The sequence below is a fragment of the Phaenicophaeus curvirostris genome, chromosome 12 (assembly GCF_032191515.1).
Source record: "Phaenicophaeus curvirostris isolate KB17595 chromosome 12, BPBGC_Pcur_1.0, whole genome shotgun sequence".
NCBI lineage: Eukaryota > Metazoa > Chordata > Aves > Cuculiformes > Cuculidae > Phaenicophaeus > Phaenicophaeus curvirostris.
The window spans coordinates 22,747,590-22,771,449 of record NC_091403.1 but is presented as its reverse complement, the minus strand read 5'-3'; the positions used below and the strand labels follow the sequence as shown (position 1 = coordinate 22,771,449).

Below are 23,860 nucleotides of genomic sequence, written 5' to 3'. Positions count from 1 at the left end.
CCCTCAGCAAGTCTGCAGATAACACCAAGCTGAGTGGAGCAGTTGCCACATGAGAAGGACAGGATGTAATCCCGAGGGACCTGGACAAGCTGGGGAAGTGGGGCTGTGTGAATCTTATGAGGTTCAACAAGGCCAAGTGCAAGGTCCTATACCTGGGTCAGGGTAATCCACGGTTTCAATACAGTTTGGGGGATGATGTGATTGAGAAGGACTTGGGGTGCTGATTGGCTGAGAGAGTTGGAGTTGTTCATCCTGGAGAAGAGAAGGCTCCAAGGAGACCTTATAGTGACCTTCTAGTACCTGAAGGGGACTACAAGAAAGCTGGGGAGGGACTGTTCACAAAGGCATGGAGTGACAGGACTAGGGGGCATGGTTATAAATTGGATGGGGAAGATTTAGACTAGACATGAGGAGGAAACTCTTCACAATGAGGTTGGGGAGGCCCAAGGAAGTTGTGGCTGCCGCATCCCTGGAAGTGTTCAAGGCCAGGTTGGATGGGCCTTGGACAGCCTGGTCCAGTGGGAGCTGTCCCTGCCCAGCGCAGGGGGGTTGAAACTATATGATTTTTAAGGTCCCTTCCAACTCAAACCATTCTATGACTCTGATCAGTAGCTGAAGTTAAAAAAGTACTAAATAATAACAGTGACAGCTCAAGAAGAAACAAACACAGCTGGAATATCTTTAAATAAGTAGGTGTTATTGATGTTCTTCTGATAAGCCCACTGACAGGTGGCCCTTAGCAGAAAGGGACTCCAATGCAATACTCAACACTATTGCACACATGCTCTTACATCGGGCAGTTCAGAAATCCAGACTCTGCTGTATTTTTCATGTCAGTATGGAACTAGGTGCACTTTTCACTTTACATTCTTTTAAGATTTACACAAAAAAATAATTCTGCTTCTAAATTCTGCATATTTCTTGGTTGAAGGGACAACAAACCTCCGACAAAATTGACACAGTGCAAACTATTCATGTCATTTTTAGGTGCCTTTATGGTAGAGAAGAACTACACATAAAATATATATTAGCAATAAACTACAGTGTCTCCACACAATATTATAATGTAATCTGATAATATGATTACAGGGGGAGAAGGGGTCCACTAAGAATTGTTCTCCAGCCACCTCTCACCCTGTTTCAGCCATCATCAACTTCATAACGTTCACCTCTTCATCTCCTGGGCGCGTGACACAGGGCGCACCAGATAACTTCCCCTGCTGCTCGGTCCTCCCTTTCTCCTGTTCAAGGTAATTTCCAATCTGAAAATCTCTCACTACAAAGAAAATTATAAACCCTCCTATCTACGCCCACAACTCTGAAGTACTGTAATCAACCAACAGCACAAACAAAATGCTATGGTATCTAACTCACACCTTATGTCTCAGTTATACCCTGGCTAAGAAGTCCAGTGTGGAAAATCTCAGACCAAGGACAACAATTTCAAATAGAATGACCTCTTACACTTCTGGTTTAGTGTTTTTTTGTTAAATAAACTCCTTTCTGCAGTCAACAGCCCTCTTTCAGGCTGTTCTAGTAGTAATAAAAAAAAAAATAAAAATCAAAGGACAAAATACAAAGAGACTGCTCAATGCCAGGGTGTGGGGAGATGGAACACGACTCCTGGGAGCAGACCCTGAAGTTAAGCCTTTATGCTCTCACTTGTCTATCTTAATTGTTAAACTAAGGAGCTTGCTCCCTTCCTTCTGGTCATTTAATCTTTAACCCTTGTGCAAGTTATGGCTTCGGCTACAGGAGTCAGGAATCCCTACTCACGAATTGCATGAACAGTCTGCAGGCCACTAAGCAAACACAGGCTAAGGGTTGGAAAATAGGGATTTGAAGCTCTCTAAGTAGACTGGCCACTTAACAAGCACACAGTCTGATTGCCAAAGGTGGACATCAGGAAGGCTGTGATATGATAGCTTGTATGTTGTATGACAGCACAGGTTTATCCAAAATTCATCATCCAGCCAGTGCAAGAGAAAGGATTCTAAGATACTAGCACATCTATCAGTGTACACAAAACAATCCTTGTGCTCTTTTGAGTATGCAAAGTAACATCCCTACTGGAAAACTTTTCTCTGTTTTGGCAGTGCATTTCCAGAAAGACACGGAGTGAGCAGGGAGAATTCAGAACCACCCAGGGAAAAGTACTACAGATCTATTAAAGACCCATAAAGAAATACGCAAGAACTGGGGTTTCAGTGTAAGAGAAGTGAAAGGGAACTATACTCTTACCATTTAAGTGAAGATGGCAGTTAAGAGGAAGAGAATAAACTGTTCTTCACATGCATTGATAAGTCTCGAGGTAGTAGTGCACTAAGACATGAGGTCCAACACAAAAAACAAAAGACTGTCCCTCTAACACTTTTTAATTGACAAATTAAGAAAATCAACTACAATCACCTTCACAATAGCTGCCTTCTGAGTTGACACACAGCTGCATACAATGCTGCCAACATTCAAAGCAATTCCCCACAGATCATTTCCTGAAAGGCTGTTGAGGATCTCTGTTGGGTTTGCTTTCACATCCTCTACCAACAAAAGACGGTTCCTTTGAGCATCAAGTGGATCTTTGAGAAGAGGCAAAAATTACAGGGAGCCAGCTCTGGCGAACAGGGTGGGTACTCGAGCACAATGATGTAGCTATTAGCTAAAAACCACTTCACAGACAGTGTTGTGGGCTGGCAGACTGCCTGAGTGCAAAATCTACCTGTTTCTCTACAAATCTGGTTGTTCCCTTGTGCAGTTTCACGACTTCAATATAAACCTGCTGACCTGCTGTCTGGCCACTGGGAACCCACTCTGCCATCACAATACCCTGGACATCGAAGAAAACAATCAACAAGGCCTTGAGCTTCAAATGACCATGCATGCTTTTTTTTTTGGTCTTGGAGATGTTGCCAACTTCCACTGCATTGACTGTCACTTGGTTTCTGGATCATACGTAAATATCCAAGTTTCATACACAAGTAACTCTCAAATTCAACAAATCTGGTTGATCCTCAAAGTATTACAGAAGGCCCAATCACAAATCCTTGCAACATTCTTTTCATTCTTCTGACAGCATTTTTGGAACCATTTTTGCACAAACCTTTTCCTCATTCAATATTTCCATTAGAATGCATCAAACAGTTTACCCCTTCAAACGAATGTTCTCAGCTACTGATCGAACAACCAGCCTTCTGCCTTTTTGAATCATATCATGCACTTTTTCAATGTTGTCATCAGTAACTGTTGTGCACGAGCAGCCTGGGCTATCCTCATCTTTCATGCTTTCTCTGCCTTCTGAAAATCGTTTATGCCACCCAAAAACACATGTGCAAGACATGCACTCTTGCCACCAGCCTCAGCCAATAATTGAAAAGCTTCCATCATGGATTTCTTCAGTTTCTTGTGAAGATTGATGTAAACTCAATCACCACCTTGCACGCTGACATTTTCCAACAGAGGGTAAGAAAACATCTCTATTTGAACTTCTGTCCACATACACAGAGTGAAGCAATCGAGCCGAGCTTTGTCTCACTGAGACAGGCCAGAACATGTTCTATCACCAACTTTGTCTCTCCCCTCCTACTCTTGGTTCCTGAGCTATAAGGTTCGTCTCAGGATTTTCTGTTGGACCTCGTATACTAGTCAAATAACAGGAAGAACACCTCCAGTGTTAGAAATACTGGAACACTAGAGCTATGGAGTCAGCTTTACAAGAAGTCTTTACAAACATGTTAAATAAGCACATTGGGGTCTTTTTTTAGGGGGTGGGTGGTTTTTTTGTTTATTCATTTCTTAAAATAAATCTATAGAGCCACTACGCAACACAGACAAGAGATAAACTACACCCACTTAATTCCCCTTACCAAATGTCACAACTTCTTTTAAAGTATCGGCAGTTTCAAACCCACTCATTCTTACCTCTTTGCTTCCTCCAGATGGCAAAGGTATTCATAGGCTACATTCTGGCGTCGCCTCTCATCCATTTCCTCCGCCGTAAGTCTCTCATTATCCAAGACAGCTGCAAATAGTCAAAATACATTCTCAGGTGGTCAAAGACTGAATGTAATTCACACACCAAGAATCGGATCCAGCCTTTCCCATAGAAACTCATCACAGGTTTTCCTCAATTCAGAAAAAGAAGACCCAAATACATCTGTTCTTTAGAATCATAGAATCACTAGGTTGGAAAAGACCTACTGGGTCATCGAGTCCAACCATTCCTATCAAACACTAAACCATGTCCCTCAGCACCTCATCTACCCATCTTTTAAACACCTTCAGGGAAGGCGACTCAATCCCCTCCCTCAGCAGCCTCTGCCAGCCCCCAATGACCCTTTCCATGAAAATTTTCTGATGTCCAGTCTGAACCTCCCCTGGCGGAGCTTGAGGCCATTCCTTCTTGTCCTGTCCCGTCACCTGGGAGAAGAGCCCAGCTCCCTCCTCTCCACAACATCTTTTCAGGTAGTTGGAGGGAGCAATGAGGTCTCCCCTCAGCCTCCTCTTCTCCAGGCTAAACAACCCCAGCTCCCTCAGCCACTCCTCATAAGGCCTGTTCTCCAGCCCCTTCCCTAGTTTCATCACTCTTCTGTGCACTCGCTCCAGAGCCTCAACATCCTTCTCGTGGTGAGGGGCCCAGAATTGAACGCAGGATTCAAGAAGCGGTCTCACCAGTGCCAAGTACAGAGGCAGAAGAACCTCCTGAGATCCCACGCCCTTAATTCTTGCTTGCTTGTCGCGTAACCTTCTGCCTCCTCTTACTGATTTCTCTGACTGCAATCCAATTTCCAGTTTCTTAGAAACAGTCCTGCATTTTTTTTACTTTTTTCTGACTTTGCCTTTCTCTTCCTTAAAAGCCCAGAGACCCCAAGCCCAACCGTTCCACCTCTGGCACCCGAAGATGAAGGGAGGACAACTGCCAATATTCACCGTCCCTTCGACACCGCATCCCCGGGGCCGCGGACATCTTGGGCGGCGCCCAGCCCGCCGGGGGAACCGGAGCCACCGCCCCTCCCAGCGCCCCCAGCCCTGTAGCCGCCCCCCTCTCCATCCCCCGGGTTCAGCGCGGAGCCTCCGCCGCCCCGGTACTCACAGCCATAGTGCGGCCGCGCCGGGCTCAGCCCGTCCCCCTCCTCGGCCGCCATGGCGCCACACGGAACGGGTGCGGCCGCTCCCTTCCTGCCGCCCCGGGGCCGCCGCTCCGCCCCGACACGCCCCGGCTCCCGCCGCGCCCTGCGGCCGCCCCACGCCGCCTCCTTCCACGGGAACGGCTCACAAGATGCCAACACGTCTCTTTTTTTTTTTTTAAATCAGCCCCGTGGACTACCCTGATCGCCTTCTATGACAAAGTGACCTGCCTACTGGATGAGGGAAAAGCTGTGGATGTATCTTCTTGGACATCAGTAAAGCCTTTGACACAGTTTCTCACAGCATTCTGCTTAGGAAACTGTCACCTCTGGCCTGGAGAGGCGCACACTCTCCTGGGTGGAAAACTGGTTGGCTGGAGGGCCCAGAGAGTGGTGGGAAATGGAGTTAACTCCAGCTGGAGGCCAGTGACAAATGGGGTTCCCCAGGGCTCAGTGCTGGGTCCAGCGCTGTTCAGTGTCTTTATCAATGACCTGGGCTGGAGAAGATTGGAAGATTGGGAAATAATAGCATATTCAAATAACCTTCCACTAAATAGTTGTTCACATGTATCCTCAGTTCTGAAAAAAACAAAATCTGAAGATGGAGTAGAATCTGCTCTAGGTCCCATTTAGCATGAAGAATTTCAAGTGGTGTCCCCAGGGCTCAGTGCTGGAGCCAGTCCTGTTCAATATGTTCATCAGTGACCTGGATGAGGGGAGTGAGTGCACCCTTAGCAAGTTTGCGGATGACACTAAACTGGGAGGAAATGTTGACCTGCTGGAGGGTAGGGGGGTTCTGCAGAGGGATCTGAACAGGTTGGATCAATGGGCTGAGGCCAACAGGCTGAGGTTTAACAAGGCCAAGCGCAGAGTCCTGCACTTGGGACACAACAACCCCGTGCAGTGCTCCAAGCTTGGGGAAGAGCCGCTGGAAAGCTGCCTGGCAGAGAAGGACCTGGGGGTGTTGAATGGCAGCGGCTGAACACGAGCCAGCAGTGGCCCAGGTGGCCAAGAAGGCCAATGGCATCTTGGCTTGGATCAGAAACAGCGTGGCCAGGAGGACCAGGGACATGATTCTTCCCCTGTACTCAGCACTGGGGAGGCTCCACCTCAAATCCCGGGTTTGGTTTTGGTCCCCTCAGTACAAGAAAGACCTTGAGGTCCTGGAGCGAGTCCAGAGAAGAGCGATGAAACTGGTGAAGGGGCTGGAGAACAGGCCTTACGAGGAGCGGCTGAGGGAGCTGGGGTTGTTTAGCCTGGAGAAGAGGAGGCTGAGGGGAGACCTCATTGCTCTCTACAACTGCTTGAGAGGAGGTTGCAGAGGTGGATGTTGGCCCCTTCTCCCAAGGGACTGGGGACAGGACAAGGGGCAATGGCCTCGAGTTCCACCAGGGGAAGTTCAGGCTGGACATTAGGAAAAATTTTTTCACGGAAAGGGTCATTGGGTAGTGGCAGAGGCTGCCCAGGGAGGGGGTTGATTCACCTTCCCTGAAGGTGTTTAGAGGACGGGTGGACGAGGTGCTGAGGGGCATGGCTTAGTGATTGATTGGAATGGTTGGACTCGATGATCCCGTGGGTCTTTTCCAACCTGGTGATTCTACCATTCGATTCTGTGATTCCATGATCAGAGTCACAGGGGTGAGGCAGGACCCGCCCTGGCCGGGCGGCACAGCGCGGGGCAGCGGGGGGTGCCGGGGAGGGGCCGGGCCGCGCCCTTCCCGCGCGCTCCCAGCAGCCCCCGCGGCGGGCGGCGGCCGCCATGATCCACGAGCTGCTGCTGGCGCTCAGCGGGTACCCGGGCGCTGTGTTCACATGGAGCAAGCGCGGCGGCCTGCAGGTGCGCCCGACCCTGTCCTCGCTCTCCCAGATCCCGCTCGTTCCCCGCTCCCTTCTGTCCCCGGTCCTTCTGCCCGTCGGCCGCCCGTTTCCCGCCCGTCTCCCCGCAGGTGTCCCAGGAGCTGCCGTTCCTGCACCCCAGCGAAACCAGCGTCCTGAACCGGCTCTGCCGCCTCGGCACCGACTACATCCGCTTCGCCGAGTTCGTAGAGCAGTATACGGGACACGTCCAGCAGCAGGTGATGCTCCGAGCCGCTGGGGAGCGGCTGCGGTTTCTGATCCCTGAAGGATACCCCGAGGGACCTGGAGAAGTGGGGCTATGTCGGTCTCATGAGGTTCAACAAGACCAAGGTCCTACACCTCGGTCAGGGCGATACACAGTTTAGGATGGGGGAATGATGTGGTTGAGAGCAGCCCCGAGGAGAAGGCCTTGGGCTGCTCGTTGATGAGAAGCTCAATATGAATTGGCAGTGTGCGCTTGCAGCCCAGAAGGCCAAGAGTGCCCTGGGCTGTATCAAAAGAAACATGGCTAGCAGGGCAAGGTGGGGGCAGGATTCTGCCCCTCTATTCCTCTTTTGTGAGACCTCGTCTGGAATGTTGTGTCCAGTTCCGGAATCCTCAACATAAGAAGGATATGGAACTGTTGAAACAGGTCCAGAGGAGGGCTACAAAGATGATCAGAAAGCCGAAGCACCTCCCAGACGAGGACAGGCTGAGAGAGTTGGCGTTGTTCAGCCTAGAGAAGAGAAGGCTGTGAGGAGACGTTAGAGCGACCTTTCAGTACCTCAAAGGGCTACAAGAAAGCTGGAGAGGACTTTTTCCAAAGGCATGGAATGATAGGGCAAGGGGAAATGGCTTTAAATTGGAGAGGGGAAGATTTAGACTAAACATAAGGAGCAAATTCTTCACAGTGAGAGTGGTGAGGCCTTGGCCCAGGTTGCCCCGGGAAGTTGTGGCTGCCCCATCCCTGGAGGGGTTCAAGGCCGGGTTGGATGGGCCTTGGGCAGCCTGATCCAGTGGGAGGTGTCTCTGCCCATGGCAGGGGGCTTGGAAATAGATGATCCTTTCCATCTCTAACCATTCTATGATCAGACAAAGCCAGCACAGGTTCATGAAGAGCAGGTCCTACCTGACAGTCTGGATCTCCTTCTGTGAAGAGGTGGCCCACCTGGTGGATGCGGGAAAGGCTCTAAGTGTTATCTGCCTGGACTTTAGTAAAGCCTTTGACACTGCCTCCCACTGCATTCTCCTAGAGCAGCTAGCATGGCTTGAACAGGCATACTTTTTGCTGAGTAAAAAACTGTCTGGATGGCTGAGCCCAGAGAGTTATGGTGAATTGAGCTAAATACAGTTGGCGACTCTCTTTGTGACCGACCTCAGTGTGTTTTTCCTGGCATTTTCTGCTGAGCTGAGGTACATTTCAACATGTTTGGACCACTGGCTGCTGCTGTAGCACTGCACAGAACCTCTGTTACTCTTTAGACCTGCATTGGAGAGCTGATGTATGTTTTACTGTTTGGTTTCAGGACCATCATCCATCTCAGCCAAACCAGAGTGGATTACATGGGATTTATTTGCGAGCCTTCTGCACGGGTCTTGATTCAGTGCTGCAGCCGTATCGTCAGGCACTACTTGACCTAGAACAAGAGGTAAAGGAGAGAGACTTGGAACAAGAGGCTGTCCTGCTGCTGACAGACTATGGAAAGTTGTCGTTTCTCCAATTAATATGCTTAATAGTAGTAGGTAAAGAGGAGAGCATGTGTTTTCCTTTCTACACCAGAGGTATCCTCAAGATTATTCCTATGAGATACCATTGTAAATGACTCTTCATTCTAATTACTATTAAGTCCCCTTTACCTTCAGTTCAGTCAGTGGCGTGTAAACCTCAGAGCCCAGGGTTGGCTCAGACTGTTGTGGCTTCTATTTCCAGTTGTTAAGTTTTAGATTGATCTTCACTAGGTCAGCAGCTGTCACATCCTAGGTGCTGTCACCATCCGGTGGTTGTTATGGCCTAAAATGGGACACAGTGCGGAAACACACGGAGGGCTAAAAAAAAGCTGTTGGAATTAAAGGTTTGGAATATAGACCCAAACATGCTTTATTACTTATCCATAGCTTATTTTAATTTTCGTTAATTGCGTTGTTGTTCTTGCAGTTTCTGGCGGACCCACATCTTTCCATCTCACATGTTAATTATTCCTTGGACCAGGTATGTCATATTAATAAACAAGTAGTGCTCTTTGGTTACTCTTATCACTCCTTCAGTCTAATAAGAAAGTGGGTGGGATAAGTAAGGGTTTGCCTGTCACGTAATCCATTCCTTTTTAATGCCTCTACGTTTGCAGTCCCTTAATCGTGCTCAGAAGATCACTTGTGCTTTGACTTAAAGCTTAGCTCCTCTGCCTTGACCCTCCGTTTTCCGCTCTGCCTGTGTTTATCCTGAACTACGGCTTGAATAGAGCAACTTTGTGCATCTTGGCGCAGTGGAGGGAGGACAGTCTTTCCAGAGATTTTCATAGCACTGAATGAGTAACACATTTCTAATCTGTGGGGAAAGTCGGATGAGAGTTCGATGAACTTTATTTATAAAGTTTTGTTTTCATCAGCTGCTGTCCACTCTTCTTCAAGTACAGTTTCTTTCTCCTTTCATAGCAACCTAATTCAATATTTTGCTCCTTGTTCTGCAGTTTCAGTTACTCTTCCCCTCTGTGATGGTCATGGTGGAACAGATCAAGACTCAGAAGGTACAGTAAAATTATAGGTCACTTCTCTTCACAAATTTTCTATTTAGCTGATAAAGTCCTTTTTGCCCTCATCCCAGACCTTTAATACTAGGAAAGAATGTGGTTTCAGTAATGGGTGCCCTATTCCTCCTACTGCTGTGAGTACTGAACAGCTGTTCTGCAAGTCCATTTACACTAGATTTGACTTTTCACTGTCAGTATGATATTTGGGTACTTGCATTATATAATTACAATATATTTCATAGGCTGAGATGCTGTGGATGTAATTTTTTTCTATTCTGATTCTGTTTTCTCCTACCATCATCAGAAAAAAAAAGAAAGGCAGAAGCAAATGTTTTCAGAATCCAGAGATGCTTAATTCTTGTTACAGGGAAATTTTTGACAGATGCTTGGGTATAGCCACACATGGAAAGCCTCGTTGTTCACTACATGGATTAGGTTGCATCTTGCTGAAAGCTTAGTGTTGAAGTGTCTGACAAGGTCAGTGCAGATCCAAATAACAGACGTAGTCTAATCACATTTTCTTTCTGCAGATTCATGGATGTCAGATATTGGAGACAGTCCACAAACACAGCTGTGGGGGGTTGCCTCCCGTTCGCAGTGCTCTTGAAAAGTATGTCAATACAGCAAAGCTCTTATTTTGTTCTTCTGTAGTAACTGCAGTTCCTGTTAAGACGTTTTATCTTACTTGTGAAAACAGTACATGCAAAACAGCCATCCGTGATATAAAAGTAAGAGTAGCATGTTCTGTGAAAACTGTCATAGCCCCTGTTATTTATCTAAAGCAAGCTTAATGCAGGAATTAAGGCTTTCTCCATACTTTGGACTTAGACCTGAGAAATGTTCAAACCTTTTTTTTTTTTTATCTTTTTTTTTTTCCTTTTGAGGTCTACCTGAACTGTTCCGCACATGGTAGACCTGCTATTGGGTTTTGATCCTTCAAAAGGGTAACTGTGACAGGGTGAGTGTTGCTTGGCTTGTATGTCCTTCTGGGCAAAGTCAGACTACTTAAAAGATATTTGTGTTCATGCTGAAATGGTAGTTGAGTAGAAACAGCAGGACTGGAAGCCACTGCAAACTTACTTATACTCCTGGTGTACTAACAGGTCTCTGTGGAGGAGATGCGTATTCAGAGAATACGTTAGTTTAGTTTTGCAAGTGATTGGTCTACCTTTCTCTCTTCAAAAAATAAAAAGATAAAATTCCACATGAGCCATTCAGCACTTACCATGTTGCCTAACTGGACTTTCCAGAACGGCATAATAATGAGGTTTGATTACTGTGTGCAAAGGCCCCACTGTCTGTTTTTCTCAACCTCAGGATTCTGGCAGTGTGTCATGGTGTCATGTATAAGCAGCTGTCTGCCTGGATGCTGCATGGACTACTACTAGACCAGCATGAAGAGTTCTTTATCAAACAGGGCCCCTCTTCTGGGAATGTCCCTAGCCAACCTGAAGAAGATGACGATGACCTGGGAATCGGGGGCCTTACAGGAAAACAGCTACGAGAACTACAGGACCTGGTATGACTGTGAGTCATAGCTTGGCATCCTCTGGTCCTTAGGGAACTAAAGAAGAAATATATTGTATTTTGCTTCAGTGTGAGCTAGACTGGACACATATTGAGAGCTGGTAGGACAGCAGATCAGAATATTGTTGTAGGGTGCAGCTGGGCATCAAGGAGAGAGGGCTGTTGTTTGGCACAGCTGGATAATCTTGGGGCAGAAAATCCTGTAGTTGGAATGTGTAGACACTCAGGTTGAGTAACTGGAACTGCTGTGCTCACCCTGCTCTTGACTGACGCTCCTCTGATTTCTTACGGTCAACATTGTGGTCTGCTTAGCATGAGCACTGGTGGCAGTGTGAACAATTGCAGGGGAGAGGGTGCAAAGAGCTTGGGTGTTGACTTGTACTCTTTCTGTTGGTAGCTGGGCCAGGTACATGTCTTGCACAACTATTCGTTGCACAAATGTTGCCTAACAGAGTGATACTACTGACATTGCTGGGGAAAACGTGCTATGTGAGAATCAAGAGGCTGCTACAAACATGTCCAGGGTGCTAAATTAAGCCAAGAGAGCAACCTGCCGGTGTACCAGTGAAATGGAGTGACTCCTCATGCAGGTGGCATGCCGTTAATGTCTGCTGTGCAAAGTAGCTTTATCAGTGGAGCGATGTTCCACACCGCGTGGATCTGAAGAGCGTTTGCATCAGGGACCACTGAGAAGCAACTGCAGCTCTGTAGATTCGCGTTCTCGTTTACTGTGAGAAAACATTTATGTGTAACCATGGTGTCAGTGTGCTGCACACGGCTTGGCTGTGAACAGGTAGAAGATTCACCCCAAAACACCCTGTGCTGTGTAGTAATTAAGTGCCCCGTGCGAAGAGTCTTTGCTGAGGACAAACTGCACATAGGCAAAACCAAAGGAAAACTTTAAAAGACAGTTAGAGAAAAATCTATTATTTCACTGTATTTGACATAGGAAGAATATGAAAATAGGTAAGTCTTTTAGATCCATGGCAGAAAATGTAGGCATTAAGAAGACAACACTGAGAGAGCCTAATTACTCTCTTCTTCATAGAATCATAGAATCATAGAATAACCAGGTTGGAAGAAACCCACCGGATCATCGAGTCCAACCATTTGACTAATAGTGTTGGCAATTCTACACTCAGAGAGTGAAATAAATCCTCAGTCTTTATGGGACAGACTGGTAAAATACTTGGGTATTTCCACATGTAAAAGTGTCAGAAGAATCTTAAGAAAAGAATTCTCAAGCTGTTGACATCAGTATACAAACCTGTACTGAAAAAAATTAAGAATTCCTTTGGTGGCAAATGTTCCCAAAAATTTGTTAGCTCAGTATTTTTTGGAATTTGGACTAATGAGCCTAATTCTCAAATAAAAAGAAAGCCAAATGTAATAATCGGTATTGCTTCTCTGAAGGAAAATCTTGTCTCTGTACTTGGAGCTCTTTGTAATTTACCATATTTTTTTAAACACCTTTTGCAGGAACGGAGACAGTTGCCTAGTTTATGCTAGCAAGCCTTCAGATCTTTAGCCTGTTTGCTCACTCGTGAACGTGTTTACATTGTACCTGTATCACGAGGGTTCTAGCAGTGTTAAGACACAGTGGAATGGGTGTAGGGGAGGGTTATTTTTGGTAGTGCTGCCTATCATTGTTAGCGCTGCAAAAGAACAAGTATAATGCAGTTGCAACAAAAAAATCCTTTTGCAGATATAGCATTATCCATTGGGAGAGCCAATTTACTGCTATTCCACAAAGGTTTAGCTTCTCCTTTTCTCACTTTTGCCACATTCTCTGATGAAAACATCTTCTCTAGGGAGATGAGCTAGCATACTGGAAGTATAAAGAAGTTTGCAGGCAAATGAGGTTTGCTACCTTTCTGCTTACTTCCAACATACTTGGATTCCCTGTCCAGCCCCCCGCCGCCGCCCCCCCCCCCGCCTTTATACACCTTTTCTGTCTGTTTTTCTCACCTTTTTTTTTTTTTGCTTGGTTTTTTTTCCTTGGGGTCTCTTGGCAGCGCTTAATTGAGGAAGAGAACATGTTGGCTCCATCTCTAAAACAGTTTTCTCTACGAGTGGAAATGCTGCCTTCATATATTCCTGTGCGGGTTGCTGAGAAAATCCTCTTTGTGGGAGAATCTGTACAGATGTTTGAGAATCAAAATGTTAATCTGACCAGAAAAGGTAAGGAGCATCTTTCTCACAGCCTTTGCCCAGCTTTGAGTGACTGATGACTATCTTCCAAAATTAGAGAATTCCTCAGCAGTCTCTGACTGCTGGCAGACGGTTTGCCAGGACAGAGCAGTGGTCCCAGCGTTCTGCTTCTGGTTGATCCTAAGGGAGCAGTATAAGAACAGAATATGTAAATAGTAGCGGTTTCCAAACCTAGTCTCCATGTTTCAAGCATCAAGTCCCTGTGTGGTTTGCTCTGGATAAAAATGTGATTGCAAAGGTTGTGCCCTCTTTTCAGGTTGTGTCCCTGTCAGGTGCAGACATGAGGGCACATCTTGCTCCAAGTGAATGTTTTGTAGAGTTGGTGTCATAGGGTTAAAATGCATCCGCAAATATGACAGATTGATTCCAAGGTCATCCCAAAGGTCACTGTGGAAGAAGAATGATCCAGATAGAGACTTTAAGATAGCAAGAAAGAGAGAATTCCAGCTCTCTTTGAGAGCCTGATAAGTCTGCTTTGGAGATGGTTTTGGAAATATGTTCCTGCAGCACTTGTGGAGGAGTGCTGTGGAGGCTCTGTCTAGAGCTTTCCTCTGCAAAATCACTCTTGATTTGAGGGGCATTGCAAGGAACAAAGGACCAATTAAATTGGACCTGTTAGCTTGCCTTAGGAGAAGCGAGATGAAAAGAAACTGGTCTTCTGGCTTAATTGGTTAAAAATAAATAAATCAATCCCCAAGGGCATGCAGTAGGTTGGTTTGGGGTGGGCTAGGTTAAGTGGAGAACAAAACTAATTGATGAATTTGAGAGAAAAATTGTGGGTTCAAAAATCTAGGTCAGTCCTAGGAAAATGGCTGTCAGTGGCAATCAATGACATAGGAAAAGATCTAACATGTTTTCTGCTGTACCAAGTGTTTATAGTAATCTCAAACCTTGGTTCTTGTACTTTGAGGCCTCCTCAGCTTCTCCTTCCTTGCTTGACCTGAATTTGTGCTGCCGGGACAGCCTTTCTGCCGCACTGCTGGAGAGTGTCTGCACTTCCCCAAAGGGCATTCCTTTTTATTGTCCAAACCACTTTTGTCATTGCTGCACAGGCTCCATCCTAAAAAACCAGGAGGACACTTTTGCAGCAGAGCTGCACCGACTCAAGCAGCAACCGCTCTTTAGTTTGGTGGACTTTGAATCAGTGGTTGACTGGATACGGAGCACTGTTGCCGAGGTAAGGGTCCTGGGAAGGGAAACAACTGTATGGGATGAGGAGCTCTTCAGTTTCCTGAATAACTGGCAGAAGAAGGTGGTTGAGCAAGCATGTGAATGTTGCAGGTGGCTTTCACATTCTTATGGGGCTCAGAGCTTTTTTTTTTTTTTGTACTTTTTTTTTTTTTAATGAGAAACAGCTTCAGAACTTTCCATCATGCTCTCTGCATAATGGATGTCATCTCACTGGACTAATTCTTTGCTTTAGCAGTCTTTAATTGTTTTTTTTTTAATTTTGGGTCAGGAAACTTGAGAAGATGGAGAGGTTAGAGAAGTGAGAGCTTTGCTGTAGCTCAGGGGGAACTCAGGTGGGATTTCCTAAGAATTTGCTTATTTTTGGTCATGTATCTTCATGTTTCTTGGGCAGAGTTACTGGTATGCATCAAGAGTGTTCTTACAGGTAGCATGGGGTGCTTGTGCTTTATATAGCATTTTATATAGCTGTTTTTAGTATATGTCACAAGTATTTTTACCTGTTCTCACTGAATGGGTTTAGATAAAACTGAGGTGAGATTTCTTTTGTTTGTGTTTTTTTTTTTTTTTGTTTCCTCACTAGCACCTTTGGAAATTGATGGTGGAAGAATCAGATTTACTAGGCCAGCTGAAGGTAATGTAACTGCTAGCTTGTTCTTGCTAAAGCAATTTTTTTTTTCTTTTTTAATGGCTCTTTCCGATTAAGCTTTACTGTCTCTAGGTTGTGCGCTTTCTTCTTTTAGGTAAAGCTGTTTTCATTTTCCAGGTCTCAAGAATGAGCACAGAGTGATAGAACCTGACTAGAGACAGAGTTAGAGGGTATGGGTATGTGGCTTCGTGGTTTGCATCTTGAAGCAAAGGCAGCGTAGACTTTGGGCACTGTATGAAATTTGGAGCTCTCCATTGGTGCTGTGAAATGGCAGAAGTTGTCCAGGCGATAATAAAAATGATTGCAGTCAGCTAGGATGTTTAAAATTTCTGCTCAGTTTTTGATATGCTTATGTACAAAAAATTGATCTCCACAGATTATAAAAGACTTCTACCTTTTGGGAAGAGGTGAGCTGTTTCAGGCCTTCATTGACACTGCACAGCACATGTTAAAAACACCACCTACAGCTGTAACTGAACATGGTGAGTGTTGCTTATTCACTTACCCAGCTGTCCTCGGTGTGGAAATAGTGAGCCATGCCTACTGCAGGAGAGCTCTGTTGTAGCCTCTGGCTGTTGCCATTGGTTTTGAAAAAACAACACTCGTGACTCAGGATGTCTCACAGAATGTGTGACAGTGACATCTTGGAAATGTTTAGATGGCGGGTTTCTCTCTGAATTTGAAACTGAAATTAAATGCCCCATCCCTGGAAGTGTTCAAGGCCAGGTTGGACTGGGCCTTGATCTGCCTGATCCAGTTGGAGGTGTCCTTGTCTATGGCAGGGGGTTGGAATTAGATGATCTTTAAGGTCTCTTCCAACTCAAACCATTGTATGAGAATAATGGAAATAGCATGTCAGTGTTGTCTTTTATGGCTGAGCATAAACAGAGTGCAAAATCAGCAGCAGCTGCATCATCTTGTGTTGATATCTGTGCTCTCATTGTCAGATGTCAACGTTGCGTTTCAGCAGTCGGCTCATAAGGTGCTGTTAGATGATGACAACCTTCTTCCTCTGCTTCACTTAACCATTGAATATCATGGAAAGGAGCATAAAGGTATATACTTGCTTTTTTAGTAGTGAGTTAAGAGGGGAGATGATAACCTTGTTTTCAACTTCTATGACTTCTCTGAAGTTAAAGAACTATTAACTTTGTCCCCTTTGCAGCCCTTTGTGATGGCCTAGCCTGCTGCATCGATTCTCGTTCTGTTTTTGCCCTTTTTCTTCCTTTCCATGGTTGTCTTGACTGAGAAGACTATTTAATTCAGCATCTTATTTCTTTTCAGATACGTGTCAGACTCGTGAAGGGCCTTCGCGGGAGTTATCTCCACGTGAAGCCCCCACGTCTGGATGGGCAGCTCTGGGCCTTTCTTACAAAGTTCAATGGCCACTGCACATTCTCTTTACTCCTGCTGTTCTGGAGAAGTAAGTACTAGGCATGGGCTTTATATATTCATAGATTCATAGAATAGATTCATAGAATAGTTTGGGTTGGAAGGGACCTTAAAGATCATCTAGTTCCAGCCTCCCTGCCGTGGGCAGGGACATGTCTCACTAGATCAGGCTGCCCAAGGCCTCATTCAACCTGGCCTTGAACACCTCCAGGGATGGGGCAGCCACCACTGTTCGGGGCAACCTGTTCCAGGGCCTCACGACCCTCATTGTGAAGAATTTCCTCCTCCTGTCTAGTCTAAATCTTCCCCTCTCCAATTTAAACCTTTCATCCTATCACTCCAAGCCTCTGTGAACAGTCCCTCCCCAGCTTTCTTGTAGCCCCTTCAGGTACTGGAAGGTTGCTATAAGGTCTCCTCACAGCCTTCTCTTCAGGCTGAACAACCCCAACTCTCTCAGCTTGTCCTTGCATGGGAGGTGCTCCAGCCCTCTGATCATTTTTGTAGCCTCCTCTGGACCCATTTCAACAGTTCCATGTCCTTCGTATGTTGAGGATTCCAGAACTGGACACAATACTCCAGATGAAGTCTCACAAGAGAGGAATAGAGAGGCAGAATCCCTCTCCCTCACCCTACTGGCCATGCTTCTTTTGATGCAGCTCAGGGCACGGTTAGCCTTCTGGGCTGTGAGCACACACTGCTGGCTCATGGTGAGCTTCTCACCAATCAGCACCCCCAACTCCTTCTCTGCAGGGCTGCTCTCAATCACATCGTTCCCCATCCTGTATTGAAGCCTATAGATATTCATATCCCTGATCTCAAGTACTCACCACCATGCTTGGTTTTTTTCCTCTCTATGGAGAGAAAGGTAGAGGTATAATACTTCGCTTGCTTCACGACCCTTAAAATTACTCCTTCCACTTGCTTTTCTGGAGGGTATATGTTGGAGTGACCTTAAGACCTGCAAGATGCTGACAAATCTGCACTGTTTTATGAACAGCACTACTTTGATAAAACATTGTCAGGTATTCCCTCCTCAGGGTAAAATTAACTTTGATTTTTTTAGGTCAGAAACCAATATGAGCAGAAATCTGTTTCTCTGGGATGAGCCCTCCCCTGTCCTATGCTCTCTGTTTGCACGCAGCCACCTCCTGTTCCTTTTTCCGGTCTTGCAGCGTTACATTCTGCAGTATCTGCACCCAGGGAAGCTTAATCTTAAACAATCTCATATTTTTTGACTGTAGGTACAATGTTGTGTTCAAATACCTGCTGAGTGTGCGACGAGTCCAGGCTGAGCTGCAGCACTGCTGGGCTCTCCAGATGCAACGCAAACACCTGAAATCTAACAGAACTGATGCCATCAAGTGGCGTTTGAGGGATCATATGGCTTTCCTTGTCGACAATCTTCAGTATTATCTGCAGGTCAGGATTATAGAGAAAGGTAAACTATGTCAATCAGGAACTGGCAGAAATTCACGGAGGGAGCACTGAAGTCCAGGGTTCAGGTTCTTTGTAACTTAAGGAAACAAGCATTTCCTTTGGAACAAGTCCAGAGCTTCCTCTGAGTTCACAGACTTGATGCTACAATTAGAGAGTTTTTGGAGTTGTTAATTAGTGAGCGTTACTGGAAACTGTTGTCTTGCTCTCCAGTGCTACTAAGCCCTCGTGAGAAGCCGCAGTTGTCTTTGAAGCAGCATCACTGAGATGCTCTCCTGGCTTTTTGCCTTGCCCCTTAAGTGAATTCCAGTTTGAGTCAGGTGACAAGTTATTGTTTTAGTTTATTTTTTTGCTTTTTTAAGAATTGAAAGAAGCCATATTCTAACCATTTGAAGTAAAAAGAGACTTTTCAAATGTAAATGCTGGTTACTAGTAGAATGATTTGTTGAGAATTGCCTATCATTTTATTAATAGCCGTAACCAAGGGGGCCTGGCCTTTTATATTCTCCAGAGTCATCTGGCTGAGCTTCTGCACTGCAGCCTCTGCCCTGAGATTCCAGATAGTATCTCCCAGTGTGAAACTGAAATGACTACAATCAAATATCCTTGTTTACATGCTAGCTATATAGTTTTTCAATTATTAATCTTGAAGAAAATGACCATTTCTGTAACTTTCTAGAGTCACAGAATGATATGGATGGGAAGGGACCTTTAAAGCCCATCCACTCCAATCCCCCTGCATGAGCAGGGACATCTTTAACTCAGTCAGGTTGATCAGGGCCCCATCCAATCAGACATGGAGTTGTTCCCAGGAGCGGGGCATCCACCACCTCTCTGGGCAACCTATGCCACTGTCTCGTCACCCCCAGCATAAAACATTTCTTCATTCTGTCTTGTCTGAATCTCCCCTCTTTTAGTGCAAAACCGTTAGTCCTCCTGTTGCAACAGACCCTGCTAAACGTTTGCTAAATGAACAATCCACACTCTCTCAGCCTTTCCTCACAGGACAGGGGTTCCAGCCCTTGGATCATTTTTGTGCCCTTCCCTGTTTGTGGTCCTTCCTTTGACTTAGATAATACTTGTGCATCAATAATTGTTCCCCCTCATTATGTACTACTGTTGTATGTAATTCTCCATTCAGGAGGCAGAGAGAAGGTGATCCTCAGCCTCTGAGGTAAGAGTAGCAATTAGGAAAGTAAGCACAAAACTTCTGGCTGGTCTGAAGTCCTCCAATTCCTCGAGATGCTGATGAGATTTCTTTACGTATCCATCAGGTGGATGTACTGGAATCGCAGTTCTCACAGCTTCTGCAGCAGATAAACGCCACGCGAGATTTTGAGAGTATACGACTGGCTCATGATCACTTCTTAAGCAATCTGCTGGCTCAGTCTTTCATCCTCCTAAAACCTGTAAGTAGGTCTTGTTTTCACCTTTTTCTGCAAGTTCTCACCCTAAGAAACTCACCTTTTTGAACAGTTGTGACAAAACAGATGAGCGATAATCTTCTGCAGAGCAGAATTCCAGGAATAAATCAGGTACAGACTAGAAGAGATAATTGATTTCACAATTTTTACTTAGTGTGGATGGTGCATTTGTGGCAATTGTAAATCAACATTATTCCAGTGTTCGGTTAACACCAACTTAAATTTTGTTGCTCTATTTTTCTCACAGGCAACTTTAGTAAAGCAGCACTGATTAGTGTAGTGCTTGGGAAATGTTCCCGAGGGACACATTCTGAAATGCATTAGATTAGGAAAAATTCCCTCTTTTCCCTCTTATGCATCAAAGGGTAAAAATAGTCGATATGTTCCTGAGTGGACGTCAAGGGTATTTCTTGTTGTTGTTGTAGTCAAAATGATATTGCAGCATTGCTGGCATTGTTGTGGAGTGTGTAGCCTCACAGAAACATTCCAAGGAAGGTTGGTATCATGAAACACAGGTGCCACAGGCCTTGCCCGTTTCACTACTTTGCTCAGTTTATTAGGCAGAATACTTACTGTGCAGTCTGGAACTTTTAAGTCTTCCGGTAGCTCTCTCTGTGAGGCTTTTGGGCTTTCTTAACGCTTGATTGCAAGTTACCCTCAGACCCAGGGTTAGTCAACAGCAGACTGAACACAGCAGTGTCCCAGGTGGACAAGAAAGCCAACAGCATGCTTGCTTGAATCAGAAACAGCATGTCCAGCAGGACCAGGGAAGTGATTCTCCACCTGTACTCAGCACTGGGGAGGCTCCACCTCGAATCCTGGGTTTGGTTTTGGTCCCCTCAATACAAGAAAGACCTTGAGGTCCTGGAGCGAGTCCAGAGAAGAGCAGTGAAACTGGTGAAGGGGCTGGAGAACAAGTCTTACAAGGAGTGGCTGAGGGAGCTGGGGTTGTTTAGCCTGGAGAAGAGGAGGCTGAGGGGAGACCTTATTGCTCTCTACAACTGCCTGAAAGGAGGTTGCAGAGAGGTGGGTGTTGGTCTCTTCTCCCAAGTGCTATATGATAGGAACAAGAGAGAATTGCTCTCTACAACTGCCTGAAAGGAGGTTGCAGAGAGGTGGGTGTTGGTCTCTTCTCCCAAGTGCTATATGATAGGAACAAGAGAGAATGGCCTCAAGCTGCGTCAGGGGAAGTTTAGATTGGACATAAGGAAAAATTTCTTCCCAGAAAGGATTCTCAAGCACTGGCAGAGGCTGCCCAGGGTAGTGGTGGAGTCACCATCCTTGGAGGTGTTTAAAAGGCGAGTAGATGAGGTGCTTGGGGATATGAGGCTTTGAGCCACAGCTCTTGCTGTTCTTTATTCTTCCTGATCAGTCCCAAAGCTGTGGTGATGGTCAGACAGGGAGGCCAGTACTGAACTTCACACCTGTGGCTGATGCCATTCATTATTTCGCCAGTAATGTCTGCAAAACGTTGGGCATGGGGCGGAAGATGCAGCATGACATTTAAGCCCTTTATCCTCAGAAAACTTCACAAAAATGCTGCAGGTGCTTTATCATTTTCCTTACAGATTGAAAAACATGGTATCGGCAACATCTTCCTTATGAATGCTGTAGCTTTTCGGGTGTCCAGGGAGGTGGGTGAGTCACCATCCCTGGAAGCGTTTTTAAGGCGAGTAGAAGAGGTGCTTGGAGTTGATGATCTCTAAGGTCTTTTCCAACTTAATGATTCTGTGATTCTGCACTAAAGACAGCTGTCCCTGGGTGCGAACTCTGTTTAAACTACTGTCTTGTTCTTTTTATCCCATGCAGGTTTTCCATTGCTTAAATGAGATTCTGGATCTTTGTCACAGCTTTTGTTCTCTGGTCAGTCAGAATCTGGGCCCGTTAGATGAGCGGGGAGCTGCACAACTCAGCATTTTGGCAAAGGTGAATCTATGTTATATGGACCTGTTCTTCCACGCAGATATTCGCCAGAGCAGTCATCTTCACGTTAACAGCTGTAGAACAGGAGTGAGTTTAAGCCAAGACTTTATTAGTGCTTGCAGTGATTTTATTTCATCAACTGTTTGAGTCAAGAATTCTGTGTGCAGAAAGGCAGAACATGGGCAGATAGGACTGAATCCCTGTGACCATCTACAACATCACCTTTTGGATACTCAACACCCAGTCCTCTTCTACTTCCTCCTTTGGATACTCAACACCCAGTAATTCTGTTCTGCTGTCAGCTTACCTTATACTGGACCACAGTATCACTTCTCTTGCAGCAATTCTTGTCTGCAGGCTCTTAAAGGATTGTTTAGGCAGGAACAGAGATGAAAAGCTTGCTTTCTTTCCTTCTCTCGAGGGTGTCCAGAACTGACTTCCTCTAATTTTCAGGGATTCAGTCGTCAGTCATCACTCCTCTTCAAGATCCTCTCTAGTGTGCGCAACCATCAGATAAACTCTGACTTAGCTCAACTGCTGCTACGCCTGGATTATAACAAATACTACACCCAGGCTGGAGGAACCTTGGGCAGGTAGGAACATCTGCAGGGCTGCTTGTAGCATTATCCTGAGGTACTTGAAGTACAAAATGATCTAAATAATCCTAAGTAATCTATATCGATTGTGTGAGACAAAATAATTAGAAGCAAAGTGTTGCTAAATACTATCACATAAATGTAGCTAAGAAGCATGAGTTCACTTTGGTTTTCATATGCTTTCTTCCTTTCAAGTTTCAGCATGATGTTGAGCTATTTGCTCACTTATATTGGCTGAAAAACATTGATGTGGGTTGATAAAGGGAGTTCTTTCAACATGCAGTTAATGTCATACTCTTCTCTTGCAGTTTTGGGGTTTAAGCACTAAGGCCTTTTCTTCAGGCTGTGACGAAGAGTGCATCAAGCAGAGGAGACTGGTGTTCTCGGAGAGTTTGCACCCAACTGAATTTTTCTTTCCTGGTGAACCACTGTTGTTTTGGAAGGAATTGGCAGGAAGTGCCACTTACATGAGGCTTCCCAGTGATTGCAGAAGGCTGCTCCATTTTTTCTAAACTAGTAAAAACACGCTTTCTGCAGCGCTGCATGTATGTATAAATGCTTCTGGGGAGGCAGTCTGTGCCTCTTCAGAAAGTGAAAAAGCCACAGAAATTGCGATGTCTTTTCTCTTCAGCTGCACTGTCATCCTTTGCAAGTAGTAGTCTGTTTTTCATGACTATGAATGATGTTTTGGCTGCATTCAGAAGTTCCAGCTGTGCAGTGACCTGATTTACAGCACACAAAATATCTCCAGAAAACTGAACAACGGTGAGAGCAGTTTGAGGTCAATGGGGAGGGGAGAAGGAATAGATTTTAAGACTCTCTTCTCCTGCAGTGCACTGTTCTAGCATGTCTGTGCAAGTGGAGGAGCCACTAATGATATCACATGCTCTCACTGTAAAACTTTATACTTTTTATGTGCTAAAATTATGCACGTCAAGGCAGAAGCAGGAGCTTTGTCCTGTTCACAGTTCAGCCCTCCCTCTGCTGGCAGGAGAAGTGTGCTAGAACTAAAGCTAAGCAGAAGCCTCACTAGGAGGGAGCTCTAAATGTACTGTTTTCATTTAGGACTATTTAGAATGCTATTAGTGATGATCCTACTGAACCAAAATAAATCTGTCTTGTCATGCACGTATGTGGAACATTGTCAATGTCTGTGCCCAAGGGCAAAGAGACTACAGTGGCACCACATCCTATTTCAGTGAAAAGCAGTAGCTGGCAGGAGCTTCTGTTGTGTTAATATGGTTTCTGAGCCTTGCAATAATGAACAGACTGTCCTGCCTCGAGCCTATTGGGATGAGAGGCTGCCAGTCCGTCACTGCGCTGTAGTATCAGGTTTCCCAGTTTGAACACAAAGGCTGTCAGGAAGCCGCTCTAAAAAGGTGGTGTTTTCACAGCATCTGAAGTTGCAGCTCTGGAGAAACTTAGGTTTGCTTGGGTGGGGTAGGAAATCCTCTGTGCTCACCCAGAAAGACGCAGGGGCAACAGACGATAAGCATAAGGCCTGACACCTTCGCTGCACCACAGCTGTTCATGGTAGGACTGTGTCTGAGGCAAAAGTTAAAATCCTGTGGGGATGAAAAAAAAGAATAGCTGGAAAGGGTTGTTGAGGCTTGCGTGTGGGATTTACTGAGCAGCACAGGCTGACGGTCACTGAGCTAGGAAATAATAATGGAGGAAAAAAGCATCAAGAACAACTTAGAGTTTTGAAGCAGGGGACTGAAGGCTGCATACAGGGCTGGATTGGGGCTTAGGCTCCCTCTGGCCCCTGTTGTAGGGTTTTTGCCTTTATTCTAGTTGACTGCTAAGATAAAAT

The 23,860-nt window shown here is 45.6% G+C and overlaps 2 protein-coding genes across 4 annotated transcripts in view; one reads left to right on the top strand and one right to left on the bottom strand.

Moving 5' to 3' along the window:
* The window catches only part of IQGAP1 (IQ motif containing GTPase activating protein 1), a 61,427-nt gene extending 56,231 nt beyond the window's left edge, over positions 1-5,196 (bottom strand). Inside the window, exons 1-2 of the mRNA XM_069866976.1 lie at positions 5,087-5,196; positions 3,916-4,015 (exon numbers count right to left, since the gene is read on the bottom strand). Of these exons, the coding sequence (XP_069723077.1) occupies positions 3,916-4,015; positions 5,087-5,138 (152 nt within the window). The 5' untranslated portion in view covers positions 5,139-5,196. The remainder of the gene's footprint in view (positions 1-3,915; positions 4,016-5,086) is intronic.
* A 1,652-nt stretch (positions 5,197-6,848) lies between these two features.
* Positions 6,849-23,175, top strand: TUBGCP4 (tubulin gamma complex component 4). Of its 3 annotated transcripts, XM_069866513.1 has the most exons (18): positions 6,849-6,957; positions 7,067-7,195; positions 8,483-8,605; positions 9,112-9,165; positions 9,644-9,700; positions 10,234-10,313; positions 11,021-11,222; positions 13,246-13,411; positions 14,494-14,618; positions 15,213-15,263; positions 15,655-15,760; positions 16,226-16,333; positions 16,563-16,701; positions 17,912-18,089; positions 19,379-19,513; positions 21,338-21,454; positions 21,905-22,044; positions 22,356-22,508. In XM_069866513.1, exons 1-18 carry the CDS (start codon positions 6,880-6,882, stop codon positions 22,366-22,368), a joined length of 2,001 nt encoding a protein of 666 aa, XP_069722614.1. In that variant the 5' UTR covers positions 6,849-6,879; the 3' UTR covers positions 22,369-22,508. The 3 variants fall into 3 exon arrangements, with proteins under 3 accessions (XP_069722614.1, XP_069722613.1, XP_069722615.1); XM_069866512.1 differs by lacking the exon at positions 21,905-22,044 and having other exon boundaries at positions 22,356-23,175; XM_069866514.1 differs by lacking the exons at positions 15,213-15,263; positions 21,905-22,044 and having other exon boundaries at positions 22,356-23,175.
* The last annotated feature ends 685 nt before the right edge of the window (positions 23,176-23,860 follow it).

Excerpts from the sequence above, each read along its gene's own strand:
- TUBGCP4 (XM_069866512.1), top strand. The coding sequence starts at position 6,880 with ATGATCCACGAGCTGCTGCTGGCGCTCAGCGGGTACCCGGGCGCTGTG. Across the intron at positions 8,606-9,111 it reads TACTTGACCTAGAACAAGAG|TTTCTGGCGGACCCACATCT; the intron begins GTAAAGGAGAGA and ends TTGTTCTTGCAG. Across the intron at positions 11,223-13,245 it reads TACGAGAACTACAGGACCTG|CGCTTAATTGAGGAAGAGAA; the intron begins GTATGACTGTGA and ends GTCTCTTGGCAG.